Raw genomic sequence first — 25,202 nt, forward strand, 5'->3', positions numbered from 1 at the left:
TTCTACTTAAGTTACAATAAATTATGTTGTAAATATAGAACACATCTGACTTCATAGCAAATGGGCGCGTGCTATAGCAATATACCAGCACATCATGTTAATCAGTGGGGGTTCATTGTTACTGGCGAAATACGAAGCTAAAATAGTCAGTGTCTGTTTATTTAACATTGTTGTGTCGTGTATTTGGCGCAGCGCGTTCGCAGGTTACAGGAAACTAGCGTGGAGCCGTGTACACGGAAAGGGGGTGTGTGAGGATACTGGCAGCGTTTCATGCAGCTCCAGTGGACACCTAAAGCGGGACTCACTGTGTGTGTGTGTGTGTGTGTGTAAAGAGAGCTAACACACACTCTCACACACTTAACATTTGGACACAACATGGCGATGAGGCGCCGAGAGACACGACGACTCTTCCCCGACTAACACAACCACGTTATGTTTATAGGTGGGGGAAGCGCGCGACAGGGAAATACGTGAAATTACGCGCAACTAATTAACCTGAAGAGATTTTTCCCGAATTCCATTATATGCATGTAGCTGTAGCGGTCATATAAAGCACACACTGCTTTACCCCGCTGCTGGAAATCAAACGCTCTACATGGCGGTGGAGAATATCTGGTTCTTCTGTCTACTTTCTCTGGGTTACTGTGGATTATCCGTGCAAGGTAATACAAGTTAAATCTAACCCCAGTGTTTTCCCTTGCAGTGTCTTTTAAGTTGTGTGTGTCTGGTAGCCTGTATGTAGCCTATGTATTTCTTTGTATCTGTCAGGATATGTGAGTAGAGGGGCTGGAGAGAGAAATAATGCACCTTGCTTGTTGCAGCGTTTCGGAGCTTTTACTTTTCACGTTTTCCTTTTTTATATCCTTTACGCAAACAGGCAGTCAAATTACGCTGAAGTACAGTATTTATTTGTGGGTTCAACTTTTTGTCATATCCAAACCTCACTTTTGAAAACAATATTATGCGCTCAATATTTGAGTTAATTTAGACGTAATAGTAAAAATAATAAATCTGTTTAAAAAAAATAATGGATGAAGAGGCATAGAAAGCAAGGCAGTGTTTGCTCAGAGGGGCGGATATGTTGTAGGGGGGCTTTAGTTTGGGAATGTGGGCTACAGGACAGGTTGATATTCATCATGACTTATAGCAAACATTTGGTAAATGAAATGTTAGACTTAAAAGGGGTTTGTGTGACTGCCTTATTTAGATTTGAAGTCCCACGATGCGGATTGTTCTTATAAAGTCCATTTTAGCCGTCTAAATTCTACGTATTACTAAATGTTGCAAGCGAATATGAACTCATATTTACCCCGAGTGTCCTTGAGTTGAATATATGAAACTAACTTTAAAAACTGTTTAAGATTAAAATGAACATTTATTAAAGCAGAATGTTCATCTTGAAATGAATGACGCTGAAAAAAAATAGTGTCACACTTGCACGGATTGTTACTCTGAATTGGGATAACAAATCCGGTTAACTACTGTAATCAAGCGTAAGTAAATACATACATATGTAAAGGTTATAACGATAACAAGCTTGGGCAAAAGTTTTGCTGTTTGTTGTTTTTAAACATGAAAGTGTCTTTCACACAGAACAAGATGACAGGGAGTTGGACAGGTCAGGTGGAAGAGAAAGCAATCTGCTTTTTATGCTTCATGCTGTCTATTAAGTGTCTTTCACTTTTTCCTGTGTACTGTAGCTTACCAAACCATAAAATATAGCCTATCTTCTGCTTTTTTTCCCTCCACATTCCCTAAGTGTGCCAAAACGGCAACACATATAATATAAATATATATATATATATATTATATTATATTTTGTAACTTGTGATGCTTTCGCCGCCCACTAGGGGCACTGGGTTGAAATTCCCCCACACACACACACACACACACACTACACACACTACACACACACTCACCCCCCCCGAAAGGCATTGTGTAATTAGCACCCTTCTTAAAATGGTGACTTATAGGTGACCGGAAAATTACTGGCACCAGCGTGTTATGATTTTGATATTTCTGGCTTGTTCTGACATTTAAATCAAATAATCATTATTTTAAACAGGGCTTTGAGACTTTCTGTGTACAATACACACACTTTCGTGTAATCTTATGGCATATATTTATCGGACTGGTTGGCATGTAATGAAATTGGAGAGATCAAAGGCAGTATGTGGCTCGTGAAGGGTGAGCGCTGTTCAGTGCAGGAGCCTCGGGCAGGATTCAGTCAGAGGCGCTGGAGGAAAAAGGGGTGGGGAGTGGTCAGGGCGACTTATCCAAAGACTATACACCTTATTTAAATAACAAAGGAGAGCACTGAAACACATGGGCACCTCCTGGCATCCAGCGATGCCCTCGTCTCATCGATGTCCCGATGTCCGTTGGGAAGAATAAACGGCAACCACAGCGGTCAAAACACAGTGTCATCTTTGAGCTCCGTTAACGATTTTAGTGCCAGTGCTGTAGCGGATGGATTATTTACAGCGGGGCGGGGCCTGCTAGTGATCAATAGCATTAAAAATGCGTGTGCGAGACCGCTGTGCAAAGCTGAAGGATGGCTCTGTTATAACACCGGTTTTGTTTACTTGTTCATGTTTTTTCTTTTTCTTTTGAAAATTATACAAACAACTTGTGTTTTTGAGAATCTTTTTTAAACATAGGCTAATCTTAAATTCAGTTTTCATACAGTATGATTATTGTCCTATATTTCTCTCTATTAGGATAAATGTATTGTCCTCTGTTGATTTGCATACTAGTCCTGCAGATTATGTTTGACTGTTTCATGATGTAACTATCTGTTCTCTCTGTTGGCTACTGAGGGTTGTTTTTGGTCCCATGTTCCAGTATTTAAGATCATAGGGGTAAATTAAGAATGTCCGGGCTGTTTTTTTTTAATTTTTTATCTTAATGGCAAAAAGTGTCCCAATTTACCCAGTTTCACATATGATATTATTATCTTTTAATAATAGAGAGGATGCTTTACCTTGCAAAAACTCTGGTTAGAGTACAAGGGAAAGTGCAAAGCGTTCTTCAAGATTGCTGTTAAATTATTAAGACATTGCAATAACGTATCCCTTTTGGTTTGTGTTAGATGAGGATATAAAATGGACAGAAACAATTAAATATCCAATATTGTATGTATACCTTTTGTTACCCAAGTATATTATATAACTGCTGAGATTTAGCTATAAAATATCCCCTTACTAGTCATTAATAAACTATATTAATAGTTAAGTATATTATATTAATATTAAATATTAAGTATTATTCCTCTATCTAATTGGTGGTGGATTTAGTCATGAATGCACAAAATGAAATGGAATCCAACCTACATTATACAACTACTAACAAACCGTTTTGGTTACCATTGACTTCCACTGTACGGACAAAAATCACAGACATTTCTCAAAATACAGAGGAAACATAACTATTACTAAACACAGTCTTCAGGGTTAAATTGAAAGTTACAGGCTTGTTGTGGTGTTGTTGGAATGTAAATGAAATGCTGACTTGAGCACCTGTGGTTTATGATAACAAAGGAAATCGGAGATGTTTTGATCATAATAGATGTTCTGTTATGGATAGGCGGTGATGTGGAGGAGTGCAGTATTTTGACAGGTGTCACCACAAGAGATGCTGTAAGAAAATACAATAATAGGAGAAGGCAGAAGTAGTGGTCATGTAAGTAGATCTCCTTGTTGGAGTGAATATGAAAAACAAGAACATAACATCCCCGTTTCCTCACTGCTGCTATGCCCTCCTGTCCACTAAGATTTGTACCCACAAATTCAGACTTGGCTTCCCTGGGGCTGTGTGCCGGGTTTACAGAGAGGAAGAGGAATTTTGTTATGTGTATGTGTGTTGTTTTGGTAAGTGATGCTGGAGAATCATGGGTGATTTGGGGTGATCCATCTCTCTTTTTTTCTCTCTTTCTATTCAGATTCATAAACAAAGCGCTTTGCTTCTCCACAGGAAAGATCACATAAATATATCTGTGAACTCTTGGTGAAAAATCCAGCTTTCTCATGTAAAGCTTCCCGTCGTGTTGTCTAAAATTCAAGCGTTCTCCTCGAAAGCCATGTACAGCTGTATGCTTTTAAAGATTCACCAAAAAAAGACAGAAGCAGCGTAGAGGCCAGAGGGCATGTTTTACAGGGTCTGTCACATGGTCTCAGAGGTATGCTGCTCCAACCCCGTGACTCAGAGCTGCAGTGTGTGCTCTGTCCTGGGGGGCTCACCATGTTTTGATCACCACATCAGCACAACACGGCCTGTCCTGCAGAAAGGAAAGAGTTACTCTTTTGTGCTCCATCGCATTTATTTTCAGCTTCATCACTAGATCTGCTGTGTAATCTTTCTCTAGTACTGCTGCAGCAATTCTGCCATTACCTCCATTAAGCATCCCTTCATGACCTCATTTCCCCTCTTCTTTAACAAGTCTTAATATTGTTTAATGCCCCTGAGAGGGATGCAGGGATTTTCAATAATTGCACAAACTGTAGACTGAAGCAGATGCTTCTAGTTACAGCAGCGTACACTATGTCGAGGTGTTTATACTCTCATGGTTTTTGGGCTGTGGTGCTTAAGCTGAAGATATTGTTCAAAGTGAATGATTAAAATGGATGAAGGATGGTAGATTAATAGAGGTTTTCTAGTTTTAGAGTCTTACTGGTTAAAACCTCTGGGGATGCACTGATATTGAAATTCTGGCTCATACTTGTAAACCATTAATTGTTTTGATGTTGTTTCTGATTATGTGTGGCGAGTTTTAGCTATAAGCACTTCAACATGCGCTCTTATAGAGAAATCACTATCCCTTTGAGTTACTGCTAGATGATGATCTAAATCTTAAAATGTGCCAAAAGAATTAAATATTCATTATTGGCTAATAAATATTCAATATCAACTTATAAATTCGAAAAAAAAAAAAAAAAAATCAATGATTTCATATGTCGAATATGTCAACTGTCATTGAAAAAAAATTTAAATAAAAAAGACACTTTGTAGATGCAAATTAATGTCAGTGTGGATGCCCTTTAATTTTGGCATGAAATTGTGGTCTTTTCTTCCCTGTTGTGGCTTATATTAAGAGTGTTCTCGAACAAGAAGAAAATGTAGGACTTGATTTTGCCCATCGGGAATTGATTGGGTCATTATCGTTTGCTACAGTAATTGCTTTATCTCAAGTGAGTGACAAGTTTCTGGAGGGAAACAATTGAAACTGAGATTGATTCAGGTCGGGTTATATTATTTATTTTTTTAGGTGGTTTTCCAAAGCTGCGAGCCTCCATGTATTTTGCATTTGCCAGGTTTGCTGGTCAGTGGTGAGGTGAATCATTTTCAGGAGAAGGAAGTGTGGGTCGTACAAGGAAGTTATTCATTATCCTACTTCCTGTCAGTCTTTACAAAGGTCTGCCGCAGGTTGTTGACCCTAGGAAAGGTTGACAGATCTCTTCAATGATCTCTGTAATGTACTTGATGTTTTAACTAGCAAGACCTGAAATTGATTCAGTTGTTGTGTAAATATCTGACACACAATATGCATGTTTATATATTTGACCATCTGCGATAAGTCTTAAAAGAATCCCCAAACTGATCTATGGTTCATACGAATGAAGCTGATGGTGCTAAGTTCCCTGTGTTCTGTGTTGCAATGGCTATTTGAGTTCAACATTTGTACACATGGACTCCAGGGATACTGTGACCTGGATAACAGCTGTCAAAATCTATCAGCATGTGGCTCGACCAGAGATAGAACCTCAGATAGGTCAAAGGAAGATGAAAAGATGGACAAAGGGAGGAACTGGATGGGTCAATGGGAGACTAGAAAGGTTTAATGAGTAATTGGAATAATTAATACTACCCATTTACATGATAATTAAAGTGATTGCTTTGTCAGCATTTACTTGTCTTTCTGTTGTTTTAAACCTGTATGACCATTTTTTCTTCTGTACAATGGAAATCAATGGTCACCAAAACTTTGCACACCAACATTCTTCAAGATTCCTGAGTGAGTAAATTATGACGATTTTGCGTTTATGAGTGAACTATCCCTTTAAATTTCTCTCATCGTAGCAAGTGGGACAGCCAGTATAGATGTCGAAGCAGGTTTGTGATTTTTTTTTTCTCCCAAGTACACACTATGCAGTCAAACTTCAATGCATCACTGCATTCCCTCCTCTATTAGTTGATAATTGACATGTTTGCTAACATACAAACTACCAAGAACATTCAAGCCCTGCCAACGGCCTCTAAGCTAAGAGCCTGGAGAATATTTTTAACAAAGTTGAACTTTTATTAATGGTCTCTACTGTTTGTAATCTTATTTGATCTGATTCCCTTGCTTTTATTGAACAGCTTGCTGTTAAGTGTTGCCAGAAATGTTTTCCTCACAGTGATCAACATCCGCAGCAGGGACAGTTCTAGGATTTCATCCTCATGGGGACTCAGCCCTCAGTGAGAATGTGTAGCAAGACACCACTGCCTAAGTGGTGCCTCTTTGTAAATCAGCACCACCTTTTTTCTAACAAGCCTACTGCGTTTTAAATTATGGGAGGCACTTTCGGTTTGGGGAAGTTCCATTCAAAAAGACTGCAACAAATCATTTCAAATTATAAGATTGTGCTACAAATAATCCTTATTTATCATTTTGACTGAGTGGGCTGTAAATTTTAATTCATTTTCTATTTTCAGATGTTCACAGAATAACGCTACGTTTGGTATTTTAATGTGATGTCCTGATTATTTTTTCATGTTTCCTTTGTACTTCACTGTAAGTAAATGAAAAAAAGACAACATATACTGTGCATTTGTGGTCTGCTCTCCCAATTTAATTTACGATATAAACCTGGAATAATTCCCTGGAATGCACTAAGAATCTTTCATTTTTCTCCCCAAATCCTCATGTCTCTTTCCAGGCTTGTTTTCACACAGATGATGTGAAATGTAATTGTTACAAATTATAGACATATTACTGTAAGGCAGCGGCTATTTTCACTAAGTGTAAATAGCGATAGAGGCTATTTAGACTAAGTGAAAATAACAATAGATGCTATTTAGACTAAGTGAAAATAGCATATTTTCTTTGCAATAGATGCTATTTACACTAAGTGCAAATAGCAATATATGCTACACTAAGTGAAAATAGCAGTATTTTTAGCGATATGCTATTTACAGTAAATGCAAATAACTATAGATTCTATTTACACTATGTTAAAATAGCAGGATTTTCTGCTATTTATACTCGTTGCAAATAGTGGCAATTATCTGCACTTCAGTATTGTATTACATTATAAAACCGTATGAAATAATAACGTATTGAAGACTGACACAGAAGAGTCCTTACTACCTTTCTACGCCTTGAATTTGGTAGTTGTCAAAATAGCATCATATCATTATTCTTGCCCTGCCAAAATCACTCACCCAGCCTAAATAAATAAAGTTTTTGTTTTTGTTGGTTTGACCTATGTAACCTTACACTACAAACATTTCAGACACTAAAGAAGATTCACAACTCTCAATTTCAAGTTACGGTCACAGCAAAAACTAATACTAGACTAATTTATATAAAGTTCAAACATTAAAGACAAGTAAACAGTCAATAATAAAGAACAGATAAACAAATTACAAGCAATAGCACAAATAAATATAACAAATTCAGTGCTTGAGAAAACTGTATTTCTGTATGAAGTAAATGTCCACAGAAACCTTTTAAAGCTACTTAAGTTATTTAATTAATAGCAGCAAGTGATTTTGTCTTTTTTGTTGTTTGATTATTAACACAGGTAACACAAGGTATGTGAGGCTGCTATCACTTTAAGACTTAATGTACAGATCCATTATTTTGACACTAACTGTTTACATTCACTTAAGACATAACTTTGTTTATGTGGATACTCATCAAGATGGGCATTTTGACATACTTTTGTGTGTATTTGCTCTGTTGGCCTAAGATGACAGAAAGGGCCTCTTAAGTCCCCTAAAAAGGATCTAGAACTGCCCTTGATCCACAGTGCTTTTTTCATCAACTCACCAGGTTTCAAATTTATTTGTCATATACTGTATGCACAAATCGTATGCAAAGAATGACATATATATTAGTAAATGTGAAAAACCAAAGAGACCTACTTGAGTCTCTGCAGCTTATGCATTGCAGATATTGAATTACATTAGAAATGCAAAGTCGGCAACACCAAAGCTCCAAAAGTATCAAAGTAAATATTGAATTACAAACGTCTTTAAACTTGGACTACTGTTACATCAACCAGATTGACCACATCAGATCTTTGTCTGGTCTCTGTTAAATCAGCAAGTATCTCAACCCTTTTGTGTCCTAATAAAAATTAAATTTGGTGCATGTAATGGAGGTTTGAAGAAGAATCTGCTATAAAACAGTGTCAGTGTCTGTTGCATAAGTTTACACAAAAACATAAATTATCAGAACAACTTCAAGGCCATATGTATAGTAATTCAAAGCAATTAACTATATGTACGTTTTTCCACTCTGTGAACTTTAGTGTTTGTAGCCATCGAAAGGAAGTCATGATTCATGAGATGAACAGTTAGGTTTTGCGTATACTCAAATAATACATTTGCTGAAGCAGAGATGAAGATCTGTTCAGTAAAGGATCAATAGGTGGCCATTAGTTCTTTGAGTGAATCTTGGGAAAGAAACTGTTTGGTCCAAAATGATATTTATTGATGAATTAAAGTGCTGGTATGTCATCATCAGTCATCATTCTCAGACTGCCAGATAAATGATAAAATGATGAAACATATTATGTTGCAAGAAGTTTATGTTATGTCAATTATGTTTTCTATTACCTTAATTTGAATTCATTCTCTTTATTGAAAATTGCTTGTGTGTTTATTAATAGTGGTGTGTTAATGTATGTGTCGATGCATGCATGTGTGAGCGAGTGTGTGAAGCGGGGTCTTTTCCTCATGACGCTGGTTGGGTAAACAGTCATACGATCGCATTCCTTCCATTCCGTGCTGCTGTCCACTTGGTCACATGACCACACAGGAGGGCTCATAGTGGGGTGGGGAGGCATGCCTTAGGAAGGGGAGCCATTTATCACTGAGGGCGATTCAGATTGTGGACACAGGCTCCCACATTTACAAGGGTGTATTTTTTTTCCTTCAAAGCAGACGTATTAAACATGTCAGATACTGACTGTAATAAAATTCTCTACTCACAAAGAGGCTGTGAAGGTAATTAACAAGAGCAGATTCATAAAAGGTTTATAACCTTGCCGGTTCACCAGGTGTTTGGCTTTCAGTACATGATTTTATATTTTTTAGTTTGGCAAATGGCTGTCTGTCTTTAGTGCCTTCTTTTGTCCTGAATTTCCTCTTAAAATTTTGTTTTCAGAAGACTGCGGTAATTTCCTTGACAAAATAAAATAGCAAACAAATGAAAAGGAGAAAAGGTAACTGTAAATGCGTCAAAGACTCCAACCGGGTTATTTCAATTACTGTTTTTAGTATTTATTGTTTTTAAGGGACAAACGTGGTCTTCAGCCAGACCTACACCAGGACTGGGCCATCTGGGGACCCCACTATTATAGTGTTGTGGACCGTGAGACCCTCTTAAAAGCCTGTAAAAAGACAGTAGCCTACTGTTATTTTGACTTGCTAGGATATGCAGGAGTGTGCATACAACAGGACAGAAGACTTTGCAAGTCAATTAAAACGTGCTGTATTGATTTAAAAATACATTGCTAAAGCATTTGCAAGAACAAAGGATAAAAAAATGTACAGATTAATTCTGTACACTGTCCACCTTATTTTGAAATGTGTAAGAAAGCTATTTTCTGTGAATGTGTCAGATTTACGATTCATTAGCCACTTTAGGTAAGTTACTAGAAGAATAACAAATGCAGTAAGCACTACAAACCAGTATGTTTATAGTTAGGATAATATCAAGTTACAATGTCAAGCAGCATAATGGTCGGTTTTTGGACAGGTAAAATAACTAGAAGCAGATTACTGCGGAAGTCTCGCACATTCAAGTTACAAGTGGCTGCACCTGCTATTTTGTTCCGAAAGTATTTGGACACATAAGTTATTTTCATTATGTAACTTCAGATAACTTAATTATCTAATTATCAAACCAAGTAGCATTTTCTAAAAGAAAGATAATACAAGCACATTTTAAGAAAACCTCAAGCAAACATGAAAGCTGTTCACTCTTAAATGATAAAATAATAGATTTAAAAAGATAAGAAATGCATTAAAATGTATCTGTTTGAATGTACGTTTTATATGTATTTTTGCACATGAATGTGTTTGAATTTCAATGTATTTGGACATTTTCTGGTTTTCAAATGTTAGCTTAACATGTTTCTAGTTTATATGATGGACTACTGTACATCTGTGATACTTCACTTGTGTGAACTGTGAGGGGAACCGACTCCAAAAAATGACCTTAGCAGCACTTAGTTAAAATTAATAGTTAACAGAAATGCCTAAGAAAAGTGAAGTAAATTTTGAGAAAAGGTCTAGGTCTGTTATTTGTTTGTAGATGCCACTTGGTTTAATTAACTTTTAATTTATCTTTAAAAAAGTTAAATTAAAAAGATAAATTAGCATGCTGTTGGTAATGTGAGGGTCAAGGGTTCGACTCCCAAGAAATGTATGCCATGAACAGATAAACCGTGTAAACTTAATTTATCTGCCAAATGTATACATGTCCAAATGGTGGTGCTTTTTCTCATAAGTTTTTAGTGGATCATTTGTAACCTCTCTTAAGCATATTTTTCAATAAGACTCAGTTGTCAGATTTCTTTTTCTTTTAGTTACAGCGTATCTCATAATATTGCCTAGTTGTACCTGTCTCATGCTCTGCTCCTCCGCTTTTGATCTAGCTGCACTGAGTTTCCCTAAGCAGAATTCCCAGAATTTTATATGCAGAGACAGATAACATCAATACATATCATGCTAGAACTTTGTGTATGTGTCTGTGGTTTACAGATAAAGAGGTGGAGCTGAAGCTTCCGTAACTGCCGTGACTGTTACCTCTTATCACACTGATAGCACCTGTGACAATGGAAATGCTTCTGCCACCGAGTATAGATGTGGAACTCAGTTTCCACTATTCCATTTAGTTCTTCAGACACACTAAGGGCATTTACTTACACTTTAAAAGTTCTATTTCAGTCACTCTAAAGCAGGTGTCTCAAACTCAACTTACCTGGGGGCCGCTGGAGGTAGAGTCTGGGTCAGGCTGGGCCGCATTAAGTATTTCACAAAAAAAGGGTTTCAAGTATTCCAAAAAAAGGAGCACAACTTATCCAATCTTCTCAATCTTTTCCTATTTATTTTATAAGGTACTTTGCGGTTGGCTAGCTTGACAACCGTTGACAACAAACACCGCCGGAAGCTGTCACGAGACTATCTATGGTAGCACATAAGTGCTAAAAAATAAATAAATAAAAGCATGGCAAGACTCAGCAAAAAGGTGCGTTTGAGAACAACGTGCGGGCCGCAAATTTTGATGTCAAGTAGGGGGCCACAGAATATCATCCCGCGGGCCTCAGTTGGCCCCGGCCGCGAGTTTGAGACCCCTGCTCTAAAGCATATAAATTGTATTTTTAAAACATTAGCCTCAACAACTAACATTAATTTGTGCGTACACTACCAATTTGTGGTCGGTAAGAGTTTGTAATGCTATTAAAAGAAGTCTCTTCTGCTCACCGAGGTTGAATTTATTTAGTCAGTAAAAACAGTGCAGCCATTACTCAGTGTCACATAAGCTTTCAGAAATTGTTCTAATATGCTGATTGTCAAGGATAGGTGCTGTAAAACACTAGCGCACAAAGATGAAGGTAGAAGGTAGTCTTTAACACTAGAAGCGCCAGAATTCCAAAACTACTAGAACAGCCGTGAGCGGTCATTTTGACCGCTATATTATAAACTCTATAATCTCTAAATAAATTGCCCAAATGAGAGATTAATGTATTAACTGTGTTAGGATATCTTTAAAAAAAACAAATAACACCGACATGTAGACTTTTTATTTAGTTAAAAATGATAATTATAAATTTAGAAATATTCGCATCATTTCATAGTAAAATGTAATTATTGCATATTCAGTATTTCTCTGTATTTATTTTACATAACTCAGAACAACAAAATAACATTTAAAATGATCTATTTGATTATGATTTTTTTTTTACAACATTTATGATACATTATAACACAGAACATAAGCTGGAAACAAGCAGCTCTAAAGTTAAAAAGAGTCACGAACGAAGTTTGGAACCATAAAACAATTACGCTACAAATTTTATATTAAATAAATATATCTATATCATGCTCGGCTATTTAAGATTCACAGTCAACACAAGTTACTTCTGTTCTTCTCGCACAATTTCCACACACGGGTTTGTGGCATTTGCAACAGGTGTCCCGCGTTTTATTTTGTTTGCAGATTCTCCGCACCTGGCACTGTCTCCGTTTTGGTGTCAGTTGCGGGGGTTGATTGTGCTTTTGGTTGGGACCTTGTGTCAACTGCGATGCTGCCATTTTTTAAAAGGCAATAATAATTTGTAGTCCAAGAATTTGTATTTATAATCAAATGAGCATATGCTAATAGTACTGGAGACGCTGACAGAGACAATAAACCGCAGGAAAGAACAATAGAATCGCGCGAGATTTAAAGCAGTCAATATGACCGTTATGGCTTTAATAGGTAGAAATGCTCATATTTTTTTTGCCTTTTATGTAATTTATATAAAATCTATTGTAAGTAAAAATAGAAACACTTTTAGGAAAAGTCACAAACCAGCAAGATTGTATTTTTTTATTCAACAAAGTTATTGTACATATACATTTCAAAACGGTCATTTTGACCGTCATGGTAGTTCTAGTGTTAATAAATCCAACGGTCAATAATCCACACAGAGAGAGAGAGAACATCCATACATTGTATAATCGATGTATAAGACCAGACCATAAAGAACAGAAAGAGCGCAACTTAAATACACAAGCAAACGAGGATACTAACAACACACACCTGAAGAGAATGACAAAATCAAATCAATAACCCTGACAATAAACAGACCAGGGAAAAAGTGCAAACTGAAAGACCAAACTAAGAGCTTTCCCTATCTGATCTTTTTGAAAATGCCCCCTTCTGGAAGGCACTACCGTAAAGAGAGGATAAGATGGTGGAGGGATGGTGAAAGGGGCTGGCAAAGGGATGGCACCCCAGTGGAGAGATGCAAGAGGAGGTTGTGGAGGTGGACGGATGACCGAGAGGGAGACAACAAACAAAATCCAGGGAGGTGCAGGTGGAGGAGATGACCAGGGAGGAGCAGATGGAGAGAGGAGCCAAGAGCAGGAGGAACCAGGAAGGTGGCCCACAGTGGAGCCGATGGAGGGAGGGCTGACGACTACAGAGAGCCAACTAACGTATTTGGAGCTGGTGGTAATGCAGCCCAGGGTGGAGACAGAGAGCCAAAGAGCCAAGACAATGCTGAAAGTGGAAGAATAGGCATATCTGCATACATATCCATATTTTCCTCTGAGCTCAGCCTAAGCTCACCCTCAGCGGTGGAACAGTGGGCAGGGCTTTCCTCCATGCCCTCGATCTCCACTTTATCATCCACCGTCGCTTGCTTTGTTGCCGGCTCACACACCTGGTCAGATGATCAATGAGGCTCTGGCTCTGGGGCAATCCTCAGCTCCGTCACTCTTTCTGGCGATGGCTCTTAGGTTGCATTGAGCTTTGGCTCTCCGTCTGCAGTGGGCTCTGTCTGACACTCTGCGCAGTGGGGTGATGGTTGGCTGGGCTCTGGGTCTGGAGTGGAGCTGGTAACATCCTCAACTGTGAAGGCTGATGCACAGGAAACCAGCACCCACTCCACATAGTCAGCAAAGCTTCCTCGAGGACCCTCCCCAGACAACTATGCACATGTAGCGGTGTTCAGGCAGTCGTCTGGGAAGGTGGTCAGATGGACTATACCAAGGAATTCCTCCACATGCTCTTTGAGGGAGCGGCTTCCCTGCTCAAGTCCAAGCAGGTTTACTGTGGCGAAGCGCTCCATAGAAAAAATAAATACAAACACTGATTAAAAACTAAATCAAAGACACGCTGCTTTCACTTTTCCAGACCGGTCTTCTGTCATGGATTGCTGCTGGAAAACACACTTAGCACACGAAGATGAAGGTAGGAGGTAATCTTTAATAAATCCAAAGGTCAATAATCCACACAGAAAAGCAACACATCCATACATTGATGTATAAGACCACACCATAAAGAATAGAAAGAGAGCAACTTCAATACACCAACAAACAAGGATACTAACAACACACACCTGAACAGAATGATCAAATCAAATCAATAACCATGACAACAAACAGACCAGGGAAAAAGTGCAAACTGAAAGACCAAACTAAGAGCTTTCCCTATCTGATCTTTTTTTCCTCAATCTATAAAAAAATTCCGTAAACACGGCCTTGTCTCAAGAAATATCTGCATACATGCAAAACCAGAGAAACCGACTCAGAACACTGTAATATACATGCCAGACCAGTATGTGAAGCTGTAATTTTGCCACAGAGATACCCTAAAAACGGAGAAGAAGACATAACCTTATGAGACGGTTGTGGCTAGAACCTAGAAGGGATACAGCTCCGACTTACAATAATGAAAAAATAGTAATTATTGTTGTACAGTCAGTGTGACAAAAATTACGCTGTATTGATGTGCGCATGCCCAGTAGCGCCATATGTATCCCTTTTAGCCTTAACCTTGGGAGACACAGGGTGATGACATCATCATTTCATAAAATAAACGGATTGGCTGTACACACGAAAATGAAAGTGTGTCATTTTCAGATTTATCCACTCTGTGACCCGATTTTAAAAAATAGCGGTTTCAGGCTCCCAAAATGCCGGATCCGTCTAGACAAAACGCCAAAACGATACAAAATTTTTCATATACAGCTAAACACGTCTCCATGTGTATGGGCTCAAACAGAAACTGTGACTCTGATTTTTGTGCTCAAGAAACTTGCTGATTGATATTTTTGTGGAAACTGTGATACATTATTCCTTTAGAATTCTGTGATGAATAGAAAGTTCAAAAGAACAGCATTTATTTGAAATAGAAACCTTTTTAAAATGTTAAATGTATTTACTGTCATCAACTTAATGCATCCTTGCTTAATTATAAATTATTTAAAAAAGTAATAATAAATCTTACTGATGTGTAATCTAAACTGTTGTGTACATTTGTACAAGTGGATGATATGGACATCATTCATGATGCACTGCATTTTGAGTCCAGTTGCAATGGTTCACATGGCAGTGGCACAGCTGCAGGATGTGCAAAGTCTAGTGGGTGAGTCATTCTCTCTTCATGGTCTGAGGATATAACGTGTCCAAAAGAACTTTGTTTTGCCCATGGATGCCAGAACAGCCACAGCCAGAAAGAGAAAAGTTGGTGTTTCTTTTTCTTCCATTAAATTTTTGCATATAGAATTCGAGCTGTTTCAGCACAGACCACTGAATGAGACGGTTGTTTTGCACAACATGCTCTTGAAGCCCTATTTAACACACTGTTAGGCTGTGAGAATTGGCTGTCAACTTGGGAAGCCGTGACCTCTTGAATACCATCCATCAGCTTGTTCTGCTCATCAGGACTCGCTCAACAAGCCTTAATATAAAAGTCCTTATCATCATCCAGATCCTGAACACAGTGAGATTTGCTAGGAGTCCTGTAATTGTTTGCACATCTCCCCAGGGCATTGTGGTTATTTTTTGTAGTATTGTAATCTCTGTTATAATATTCCTGAGAGGCTTTCCTGCATTTGGCGTAGCACACCACCATGGGTTGGTAAGGACATCAGAATACTAAATCCTTCAGCTTCTGCTAAGACATGAATTCAATTTCAGTGTGTGATGGGTTCTTTTGATAGACTCCTCCTGATAGTATCGAGATGTCAATGAATAAATCCAGGCCTTACAGGACACTTATCAATGACACTGAGTTCTTAAAATTATCATCTTGCACAGAATCTGCTTTTCACACTGCGGTCTTGCGGTCACGTTCCTGTCACTAATGGTCTGCTATTATTTTGTTAGTATATATATTTTTTAGCTCATCTTTACTATTTACTGGTGTATTTATTGTCACATCACAATGAAATGACACATCTGTCACTTTACTGTCACTGTTTGCTCTGAATTCTGCCTCTTTATTCCCTTAGACATCCATTTTAAATCAAATACCTTGACTGAGGAACAAAAACACCTTTTGGATGCCTCCTATTTGTGCCAGATCGTTTTTATTTTTTAAAATTGAAAAATAGAGATGCATAGTAGCAACTAAAACAATTTTCAGTTCATCAGTTGAATTTAGGCATTACAGTATTATAATGTACAGTAGTAAAAAAAATGGATGTTCATTTCTAGATTTGTTAAACAATTACCGGTTCAAAATCTGAAATTAGAGATCAATATTACATTTCTACACGATTTTATGTAAATAAACGTATTTATTTATGTAAATAAACGTAATTATTTTAAATTCATTAAGTGAAAACAGGCATTATAATATTATAATGTACAGTATGAACAAAATATTAAAATGTCCTATCATTAACTGTTTTGTTTTTCCAAATGTTTTGTTTTCACATCAGCTTTTTCCTTTTTCTTCCTGAAGGCATAAGTGATACATTTTCCCTGGTATACAGCACCCAAAACTTTTGCTGAACTCTGATGAGTTGGCCCAATGTCGAATTATGGTTACATTGCATGCTGTTTGATTTTGTTTTTGATTTTGTAATTTCTAGTAGCTTGATGTTTTGTAATTGTCAGGATACGTTGCTCTTTTACTTGAAATGATGAGTTCAGTTCTTGTTACCCTGGTTGTGTTTCATGTACTAAGTATTAAGATCTGTGTGTGGCATGTAAAGGTCCAAAACATACTCTCTTAAAAAACTGTTTCAGTCTGTGATGCTTGTGGTCAACTCAGTGAGGCAATACCCAAAGCATTCCTGGAACTAATCTTGACACTTTTGTTTTAGATCTGCTTGTCACCTCTTTGTAGTTGAATTTTTTCCTTTATATAACTTATGCTGCTGAATGACCAGTAAAACTTAGCTTTTTCCCTTCCTGAGAGAACTGCAGTGAAGTTGGATGAGCCGACCTTGCAATCCCATGGTAACTTCCATGCTGCTGTAAACTGTTTCCTCATCATTGCACACTCTCTTGTCATATCCTCAAAGATGGAGAGTTTGCAGTCCTCCCACTCAATTCCCATACACTGCAGCAAGCGCCCGCTTTTATTCTTCCACACTGTATAGTTCAGGAATTTTATCAGCATGACACATGGATGTTGATTTTCATTAGGCTTAGTCCTGGACTCGCATAACTTTACTCACCTTCATGTCCAGTACCGCTGCTCCCTATACGCAGCGTATGCAGTTTGCGTAGGGCACCAACTCCCAGGGGGGCACCATCCCAGTTGCTCAAAAAAAAAAAGAAAAGAAAAGAAAAGAAACGTAATGCGCATTCCCGCATCCGCCACTGCTCCCACCTCATGTTTACGGCTGAATTAAAATTATCGATGGACAGCTTGTCTGCGCCCGTGAAAAGACAACAGCAATCCGGCGCCGAGAAAAAAAAAAAAAAAGATGAAAACGAAGACCGTGCATCACTTTCAGGTAGGCTACATTCATAAGCCTGTGAAACTTTTTGGCTGTTGACGTAATAGCTAATTTCACCACCACCATCGCATCTAATATTCTCTCTGAGTTTCCATGTTCCCTTACGAAAATTAGCCATGGTTTTAACACGAATAAAACCAAAAATCATGGTTCTTGTAGCCATGGTAACCACAAATTAACCATGGTTTGCTTCAAATAATAACTTACAAAGAAGTTTAATATATATATATATATATATATATTATTATTATTTTTATTTATTTTTTTTTTTTTGTGGTTGTAAAAACAAACCTAAGCCAACAACAGCCTTTAAAATGACTTAAAATGCATTATATAAAACAATGAAGGAGTAATGATTGGTTTATGGTTTCATTGAAGAACACTGTTAAAATACATAGGTCTAATGTAATACAAAATAAATTTATGTACATTACATGTTATTACAAATGCCTGCATTACTGCTGTTATACTTACAGGACGATCAAATCCTTGTTTAATATTGACAAAAAATGTAATTCAAATATACACTTAATCTTGAATTTTTGGCCACCTTTTGGTATAGATGACACAGCCTTTATAATTTCTTCAACAAAAAAACATGTGGACATCATAACCCTTACAAAAATTAACCATGGTTTTATCGTAGTAATTTCTGAAGACTATAAAATCAATCAGAAAACTGTATTAATAAAATCATAGCCATAACCGTCTAGAGCTACAATTGTAATTTGTAAATAATACAATTTAATTACAATTTATTTATTTACTTTTATATTTTATTAAAGTTCTATTTTGACCCCTATAGTAGGTGTTTTTTATTGTTGTTTTTTGTTTTTACTTCCATAATATTTGAGGGAGTGGGCACAACAATACAATCCTGCTTAGGGCACCCATTTAGCCAGCAGCGGCCCTGTTCATGTCATTCTTGTATGACTTATGCTGTGGAATACAAAATATGGTTTTAATTAATTTTTCACCTGTGATTGTCCATACAATGAAAGTCAGTGGGGTCCAAAAATCTTTTCTTTGTATGGATAGAAAAACTGCATATATATATATATATATATATATATATATATGTATGTATGTATATATATATGTATGTATGTATGTATATACACTGTATATATATTAGGGATGCAAGATATTGGATTTTTGCCGATATCCGATATGCCGATATTTTCCAACTTATTTTGGCCGATAGCCAATGCCGATACCGATATATTTCCTTTTGCTTGGAAACAACACCAAGTCTCTCCTGTGTGGAAATTATAAGCAAATTATTTTTTAATTTTGGTTAGTTTTTAACAAGAACTTATTAAAATGAAATAAAATAAATTAAATGAACAATAATGAAGTTTTTTTTATAATGACAGTACATTGAAGCTTTGAAAGTAACTATAAATAAACTACATATCAATCGCTGCATTTTTCCCCCAGAAAGAAGCAGAAGTAACCGTAACATTTTATTTTAAGATTTAACATTTGTAGATGGTCTAAAGCAAAAGAGTTGTAAAAGTTTTCAAAATCTTTTAAAACTCATAATTTGTTTAAAAAATATAACATATTACACATTAAGGTGTAAATCAGTATATATAAAATTATTTAATTTACAAGTGTCATGTTTATGATTTTTTAATTCATGTAAGCTACAGCTTCTGACCTTTAAATCAAAACATACTCATGATTTTATGACATCAATTAGTGCTTTATTTAATCAGAAACAGTCTAAATGTTATTTGTGTGTAATGCCTTCATTTTATTAGAAGTAGGCCAATAGCGCCCCCTACAGAATTAAAACTTTTTACAGAAGGGGCGTTAGGAACCGGAGGAGGCTGCCGCTGCTGCTGCTGCCGCTGCACGTGCTATTACTGTTTACTCTATCACACACCGAAGGCCTCATTCTGTAGGTGCATTCACAGATTAAATGCAACGATCCAAAACAGTCAATCTAATCATCATTCAGGCAAAACTTTGATTCAAGAATGAGCCACACTGCTGACCTGATCTAATCGTTAGCACACCCTGAGCACATGTGAGTTAATGTTCCTCTTATCGGCAAGACATAACCGCATAATTTTTCATATGGGGCCAATGGCGATATTTACATTTAAAGCCATTATCGGCCGATTCCGATATCGTTACGATAATATTGTGCATCCCTAATATATATATATATATTAATTAAAATGAATATGCAATTAACATTGCTTCTTTTGAGAAATATCTCCTCTTTAGTTTCCCTTATTTCACTTAGAAAGAAGTGAAATTAACTTCCCACCTGCATTTTGTGCTTGTGGAAGTAAATATCCTAATATTTCTGTTCATTTTATAACAATATATAACATTATGTTTTACTCATTCTGGACAGATATAATGTACATACATTTTTAAAGGAGGGGTTTCTGCATCTAATGATTCATTAACAAAAAGGACAAATCTGACAAAATATCTGACTAGGTATTGCAAATATGATGTTTTTATTTCAATGAAAAGAAAAATATTTACATTTACACACTTATTCTTTTAAGCATTTTTTTTTTTTAAATGTAGACCTTTTTATGTTTATTGTGATCTTAACACAAAACAAATGCATTTTGTGAGAGGAAAAAACATTCATTTGATTTTAACAAATTTGTCTCCACAGTAGAAATAAACCCAAACAACCTGATAATATTACATGATCATAACTTCCCCAAGTCAGTCTACAAATAATTAAAGCCTAATTACTGAAAATATTGTGACAAATGTAAAGTCTACGGCTCTCTCTTATTCAATGGTTTTGCTTTTTATTCTCAGTGAGAATGAACTCATAATGAATATCATAATGCAAAAATAAATCCAAGGTGAAATCTAGTCAATTTTTAATTGTGAAATCAATATATACTAGCTGAACCCTGGAATATTTAAAGTGTTAGAGCAGTAACACATCATGCGAGAAACTAAATTGTGCACGGCTTGTTTGTCATAATAACTCTAAAATCTGATGTGACGCGTTACGTTTATTTATGCTGTTTCTGCGGTCATGTTTTCATGTATTCTCTCTCTCAGTGATTGTGCCATGCTGCTGAGTAATAGCTGGCACTGTACCCAGGATACACACACAAATGCACCCACACAGACATGTTGCCATCTGAATTTAAATGGTTTGTTGCGTTGGGCTATCAATCAGACCATCTGTCCCTGTCCTCCCAGCCTTCATTAGTGGTTGTGCAGTGCATATGTCACACATCCAGCTGGCACCAGCGCATGTTCATACACAGCTCCACCTTTGTCCACCTCGTGCAGTGCTTCGTTCTCAGCCAATAGCTGGCAGGAGTGCCAAGCAGAATTGCTCCATGTGAGTGTGAACTGAAGCCTGATTTAGTGTTTACAAAGTGTATGTGAGCTGCTGTAATCTCTTCTCAGATAGGTTGTTGTATATCTGTTCTTACTGTTGTTATCAGCAGCAGCATATCTGTTCAGATATGGAGTGTTTTGTTTTGTTTTTTGATTATGACTGAAGATACTTTAACCACTTACACAGTACTTATTGTTCTTTTAAGCATAAACCTTTAGTTTTGTGGCTTATGAAGTCAGTATGATGTCTCTGACAGACCTATAAAATTACATTGTAATCCATTATTGCACTCATATGTCTATATGTGATTAATATAAGATGGAAAGCTCTATTGAAATATATTTTTGTATTTTAATCAGTCCATTAGAGCACTAAAATTTCAATTTAGCGCTCAACATTTCTGCAATATTAATGAATGATGATAAAGACTGATTTTACAATTATCCAAAAAAACATGTTTTTATAGTGCTACGTTGTTAAATCCATACATAATTCAGGGTTTTTTTGTTTTGTTTTGTTTTTTGTGGTCCAATGCATTTAGTTAGAATAATTTCTAACATTTAGGTTTTTGTAAGTATTGAAGAGCCAGTTATTTGTTTTGGTGGTGAAGTGGTCTTTGCTCATCTAAAAAGTCCAAATAATTGGACATCAAAAGGTCAAGAGACAAGTTTCACAGTGTCACTTTTCTCATACTGGCAATTTGTTGACATTTTGAATTAACTTTGAATGTAAACATTTTATTTCTGCATATACAGTCATGGCCAAAAATATTGGCACCCTTGGTAAATATGATCAAAGAAGGCTGTGAAAATTAATCTGCATTGTTAATCCTTTTCATATTTTATTAAAAAACTTCACAAAAATCTAACCTTTCATTGGATGATAATTTAAAATGAATTCAAATATCATTATGAAATAAATGTTTTTCTCAAATACACGTTGGACACGATTACTGGCACCCCTAGAAATTATTATGAGTAAAATATCTCTGAAGTATATTCCCATTCATGTTCACAATTTTGAGCACTCCAGGGTGATTATGAGCATTAAATTATCCAGCCATGGCTTCCTGTTTCACAGAAATATAAATAGGAGGGAAAACAAAGCCCAAATTCCCTTAATCATCCATCACAATGAGAAAAACCAAAGAATATATGTCTGATGTGCAGCAAAAGATAATTCAGCTTCATAAATTAGTGAAGTGGCTTTAAGAAAAGAGCCCATTTCCCATTTCCACCATCAGGGCAATAATTAAAAATTTCCAATCAACAGAAAATGTTACGAAACTGCCTGGAAGAGGACGTGTGTCTATATCGTCCTAATGCACGGTGAGAAGGAGAGTTTGAGTCTCGAGGTCAGAAAACCTTAAAAAACATTTGTCAAACAGCACCTACATCACCACGTGTTGTTTGAGAGGGTTTCAAGAAGAATTCTCCTAGCTCATCCAAAAACAAACTCCAGAATTTTCTGTTATCAGACACGACTGGAACTTCAAATGGGACTGGCTTCTATGGTCAGGTGAAACTATAAAAAAAAAAAAAGAGCTTTTTAGCAGCAAACACTCAAGATGGGTTTGGTGAACACAGGGATAAAAAGTACCCCATGTGTACAATGAAATATACTGCTGTATTTTTGGTGTTGTGGGCCTATATTTCTGCTGGAGGTCCTGGACATCTTGTTTAGACACATGGAATCATGGATTCTATCAAATACCTACAGATAAAAAAATCAATAAGTGACTGACTCTGTTAGAAATCTTATAATGGGCCATGTTTGGATCTTCCAACCGTACAATAATCCAAACACAAACCTCAAAAACAACACAAAAATGGGTCACTGAGCACAAAACCAAGCTTCTGCTGGCCATTCCAGTCCTCTGACCTGAACCCTGTAGAAAATGAGTGGAGTGAACTGAAGAGAAGAAGCACCAACATGAAGCTGGGAATCTAAAGGGTCTGGAGTGATTCTGGATGAAGGAATGGTCTCTGATCTCTTCAGGCATTATAGGAGAAAATTTAGAGCTGTTAAACTGGCAAATTGAGGTTTCAAAAAGTATTGAATAAAAACTATATAATACTATACAATGATAAATTGTGGCCAATGTGTATTAGAGAAAAACATTTATTTCATAATGATATTTCCCCACATTTTAAATTCTTATTATCCAATGAAAGGTTCGATTTTTGTGAATTTTTTAAATAAAAGATCAAAAGGATTAACAATGCAGATTCATTTTCAAAGCCTTCTTTGATCATATTTACCAAGGGTGCCGATATTTTTGGCCATGACTGTATTTATGCAAACATATAACCCTCTATTTACATATTACACACTAACCCTTGTATGCATGGTGTTGTGGTATAAAGATTTTTAAAAGCAGTTTTTGCAATTCAGCTGTCATTAATTTATTGTAGTTTTTATTCTAGTTCACTGGCCTACATATATAATAAGCCTTATTGTGATGTTATGCATTATTTTAAGCAAGTGTTATTATTGTGTATTATTTATTAAGTACTTAAGTATGTTTTATTATTGTTTATATTGTTTTATTATTAGTGCTTATATTTTGTAATGCAAGAACATTACAAATATGTAATATAGACATGCACGTGCAACTTTAACGATGTTGATAGAAAGGTCACTATGCTCATTATGCCTTTCCTCAGTCAAACATTGGGATACTATTATAATCTATAAGCCAGTTTTCTACTAGAATATTTACTGTTTTTATAGTGGCATATTTTATAGTGGCATAAAAAGGCATATTCTTATTTTTGTATATACAAATTGCATTTCAACCATGAATGTATGGTGTTCACAACAACATATGTGTAACAATCTGAATAATTTTGGAAGATGTTTTAAAGTAAAAAGAAGCATTCGTTTTTTCTTTATGTGATTTAATTATCATTGCATTGATAAAAAAATTTTTTTTTTAAAGTTCAAAACCTTTTGAATACCATTTAAATAATTAATAATAAATTATTTCATTTCATTGTCAAAGGTTTAATTTGGCCATAAACTAGAAATATATTAAATAAATGTATGAAAGCCTAGAAAAGTTGCTTTGTTGAATGTGCATGATGAACAAGAGACTAACTTTCACTGTCATTGTTATAAAAATATATTTTTTCTGTAGTTATAAATCAAGTTGACACCCGAGATGCTTCAGTAGATGCCGGATGTTGAGAGTGTTCTGCTGCATGTCACACTGATAATGCATTATGTTGTGTAAATACAGTTTGCTGTATTTGTTGAGTCACATCATGAGTGTTTCATGCCTTTGGCGATGCATTCAGGCTGCTGCTAGTTTTCCTGGATGGACCACAGTTCAGACAGAATGTTCTGTACTACCCCTGAGCACTGTCTCCACTTCACAGCAACACATGCAGAGGCGATAATTTACTTGTGTGTATTGTGAAAGATGAGGCTGGTGCTGTGTAACTGAGAAGTTTGCACTGTGTATAATATATGCTGTTTGCGGGTAGATCTTCTCGTAGATGAATGCACAGTAATTAATGGAGTCAGATCAGTATTAGTCCCTTAGCATGGCTAGACGAAGCTGCTGAAAAGACCAGGTTTTGTGATGGATGGGCAGTAAGACATAATCAGATGGTATTTTGCCATTATGTGAATATTAACATTGGTTTTAGGCAAGGGTGTTGCTAGACCTAAAGCTCTACTGGGGCACAGGCCCCTATTACTTTTTCTATCACTTTTTTCTTGAAAGCCTGCTGTGTGCAAGAAGTGTGCAACACAATGCACTTCCCTTGCTTAAACCACTATTTCTACAGTGCAACAACACTGAGGAAGGTAAACATGCATGTATTTAAAAATATGTAAGTATCTTTAACAAACTTAACATGAACATTAACATTGTTTAAGGCATAAATGGCATACACTGTATGGAAATAATAAAAGCAAATATATTTTTTCTTGCACAACTGCATTGTTCTACATTACACAATGATAACAATGAATAATTACATCTTTTCAAGAATTTACAATTACAATATTTCATTAAACCAGTCATTTAATGGCTGCAACTAAACTAAAGAGCATATTTTATTTAGAAACAAACAAACAAAAGGTATTCCCCGGTTTCCCAGCCAAGTCCAAACAAGGTTGGTTCATTTTTTGAGCATTAAACTGTACTGCCTATAATAGCACATACTGTAGTTATC

The 25,202-nt window shown here is 36.3% G+C and overlaps 1 protein-coding gene across 1 annotated transcript in view; it reads left to right on the forward strand.

Annotated features, from left to right (window-relative positions):
* Positions 1 to 273: 273 nt before the first annotated feature.
* igdcc4 (immunoglobulin superfamily, DCC subclass, member 4) overlaps positions 274 to 25,202 on the forward strand; it is an 85,184-nt gene continuing 60,255 nt past the window's right edge. Inside the window, exon 1 of the mRNA XM_058780900.1 lies at positions 274 to 662. Coding sequence (XP_058636883.1) covers positions 596 to 662 — 67 coding nt within the window. The 5' untranslated portion in view covers positions 274 to 595. The remainder of the gene's footprint in view (positions 663 to 25,202) is intronic.

The sequence above is a fragment of the Onychostoma macrolepis genome, chromosome 07, assembly GCF_012432095.1.
Source record: "Onychostoma macrolepis isolate SWU-2019 chromosome 07, ASM1243209v1, whole genome shotgun sequence".
Taxonomy (NCBI): domain Eukaryota; kingdom Metazoa; phylum Chordata; class Actinopteri; order Cypriniformes; family Cyprinidae; genus Onychostoma; species Onychostoma macrolepis.